Source organism: Microtus ochrogaster, linkage group LG9, assembly GCF_000317375.1.
Source record: "Microtus ochrogaster isolate Prairie Vole_2 linkage group LG9, MicOch1.0, whole genome shotgun sequence".
Taxonomy (NCBI): Eukaryota; Metazoa; Chordata; class Mammalia; order Rodentia; family Cricetidae; genus Microtus; species Microtus ochrogaster.
In genome coordinates, this window is record NC_022034.1 from 3,712,218 (window position 1) to 3,715,045 (window position 2,828).

At 44.4% G+C, this 2,828-nt stretch overlaps 1 protein-coding gene across 1 annotated transcript in view; it reads left to right on the top strand.

Moving 5' to 3' along the window:
- Positions 1 to 2,828, top strand: part of Wdr27 (WD repeat domain 27) — a 118,459-nt gene that overhangs the window by 49,809 nt on the left and 65,822 nt on the right. The window contains exons 10-11 of the mRNA XM_026787472.1: positions 1,491 to 1,594; positions 2,672 to 2,739. Of these exons, the coding sequence (XP_026643273.1) occupies positions 1,491 to 1,594; positions 2,672 to 2,739 (172 nt within the window). The remainder of the gene's footprint in view (positions 1 to 1,490; positions 1,595 to 2,671; positions 2,740 to 2,828) is intronic.

The window sequence follows — 2,828 nt, forward strand, 5'->3', positions numbered from 1 at the left end:
TCTTCTCTGATTTTGCTTCTACATTTTTCTTCTACCTCTCTTACTTTTTCTATCCCTTTTATACCCCCTAAGACAACAATTTTCATGCAAGAAAAGATAACCTCACAACCATAAGTTATATATTTTCCAAAAACAAATTAAAATCTTTACACAGGAAGAAATTATATTATGATCACAAGTTACATGTCTTTCTTAGAAGCCCACAAGTAATTAAACATTTTTCTTTGTTTTAATTTTCCCACTATAACATCTTCACCCCAAATCAGTACTTCTTTTATAGTTGGTTAACAAAGTTTTAAGCAGGCCAGGTACATGTCAGCAGTTCCTTTGTTCTGGTGGGTAGCTGTTTGTGGTTTCAGTGTCGCAGATTCCTCTTCTTAGTTCTAGTCTAGAGAAACTTCAGAGTGCTCAACTAACCGTCTATTTTTCTCTACACACAATAAGTCATTTAATTTCCTTTCACAACTTTGTTTTTTCAAGGTGCATACCAGGGCCTGTGATTAATTCTGTAAGGTACATGACCAAGGAACTCAGGCCTTTCCTTGAGTGTGGGGACATAATTGATTTATTTGATTATCAGCCTGTTTTTACTACAGGCAGAATTCATGTGTCTATTAAATGCATGAAACTTCCTTGTTCTTATTTTCCATCTTCTGCAAATATCACTTCCAACAAAGGGTAACTAACTTCTAGCCTATTTTTATGTTTTTTGTATCTCTTATTGGAGCAATTTACAGAATTACCTAAGCCATTTCCCTAATTGTCTTTACCAGCTGTCGTAACCACCTGAATCTGTTAGATTAACTCAGAAAATCCAATTAAATCATAGGTTTAACTAATCATCATTGGTTTTAGAAAAATCATCTTCATTATGATTTTCAAGTAAATTGTGCAGTGAGGAGTGGGTTTTCCCAGGAAACAACCACACTACACAAGATACAATAGGATTCCTTCATATAGCAATCACACCATGCCAAATACACCAGGAACACAGCAGCAACAAGCAGGAGGGAGCGCAGCAGAAGCAGAGGGCGTTCTGGAAACAATCTTTCCAGGCTTTGCCCCTTCGAGATGTACCCAGAGCAGCTTTGTTATCCTCTGGGCTGTGTTCCGTAAGCTCCATTGATGCCCGTGGCTCCTCTGACATGGCCACTGGCAGCGTGGATCTGAGCACTTGCCTAGATTCTCACATCGGCAGGCTTTTGGTAACTTTGCCACCAACTGCTCTTGACAACTCAGGAGAAGGTATAAACCACGGTTGTCAGAACTGAGCCATGGCCGTGCTCTCTCTTTTGGGGATACTTGTGTCCAATAGACAGGGGTGGCTTCTTTGAAGCTAAGCACCTTTCCCGAGTGTGACTAGCTGAAGTGTCGGTGGAGACAGCGTTTGCGTTAGTCACACAGATGTGGTCCGTATGGAGGACCAGGAATGCCGGGGGATGCTGTGGCACTAACCTGAAGGAAGACTGTTTGTTTCTTTCTAAGATTAGTTTTTCCTCTGAGTGCACCAATTGCCTGTGGATTGGAAGCTCGACAGCTTTATTCGTATTTAACCCGACAAGCGTTGAATTAGAAGCTGCTTTACATTTCAAGGGTGAGATCTTGAACTCAGTAATCTTTGATGTTACTCTCTTATAACTTCATTTTCTTAAAAAAGATTGATGGGGAGTACAAGTTTAGGGTAGAAAGTCTGAGCATTTGAATTTGAGGATAAGTTTATCAGTGGCCACACATGGCCACCTACTCAGACTGTCACTAAGCTCCATGCTGCAGAATCTGAAGGACAGAGCTTCAGTTCAGCACTTCCATCTCCCAAGTACGCCTCTCAGGCCTCTGTCCTGTATGTCAGGACTGTGTCAGGACTGTGTGGGGCCCTCCTCCATCCTGGTGTGTCAGAATTGTGTGAAACCCTCCTTCATTCACTCTCCTCCCATCTTTGTGTGGGGAACCATGAGGCTCTCCTTCCCCCCGTGCATCAGGACCACAGGCTCCTAAGGGTCCCCCCCCCCCCCGCCTTGTTCTTCTGTCAGTACTGCTGGCAATACTGCAGTTCACTCTGAACACTTGGCGTTGGTCCAGACAACCTACAGGAGGAGCTGTCCTCTCTAGCCCTGGGACAAAGACTTCCCCATGTGTACCCACACTTCCTCCTGCCCAGAAGCCCCAGGCTCTTGTGTTCCTCAGTTCTCTTGTGTCTGTTCTTTAGATTCTGGGGCTTGCCTGCTGTTTGTGGTGAGCAGGGTTGCTGCTTGGTCCTTTCCCTCAGGTCTGTTTTCCATAACACCCCGCTCTCGTTAGGTATTCTAATCTCTTGCTTCTCTATACCTCGGCTGGATAAATGTATGTTCAGCACAAAATTCCCCTTCCCCTAGGCTGTCTTTGCTTCTGGTCCCAGAGGTTCAGTGTCCCTGCCATTTGTCATTTGTATTTCCTCTCCCTTACTCCCTTGCATGCTTGTGCTCTGGCCTGTGTCTGGATTCCCTCCCAGCTGACTGTGTGGAAAAGAACCCCTCTCTTTCCACCCTGTATCCCCATCTGTGGGCCTCTGTCCAGGCACACACCTTACAGCACATGAACACTTATGTGGTAGTTGTAGCTAGGCCGAACAAATGAGCAAGCTATTTATCTTCATTTATTCACCTCTCAAATGTTTATTTTGATGAAAATTAAGAATTTCAGAGCCTGAGTGTCCAAGTCGCTGGGTCCTGTGCAGTGATGAGTGAGTCCATGAGCACCAAGGTGAGTGGTGAGACTTGTGCAGTGGGCAGTTCTGTCTAACACACTTCCCCGTGCTCTGACCTGTACCTCTTCATTGTGACAACAGTTCT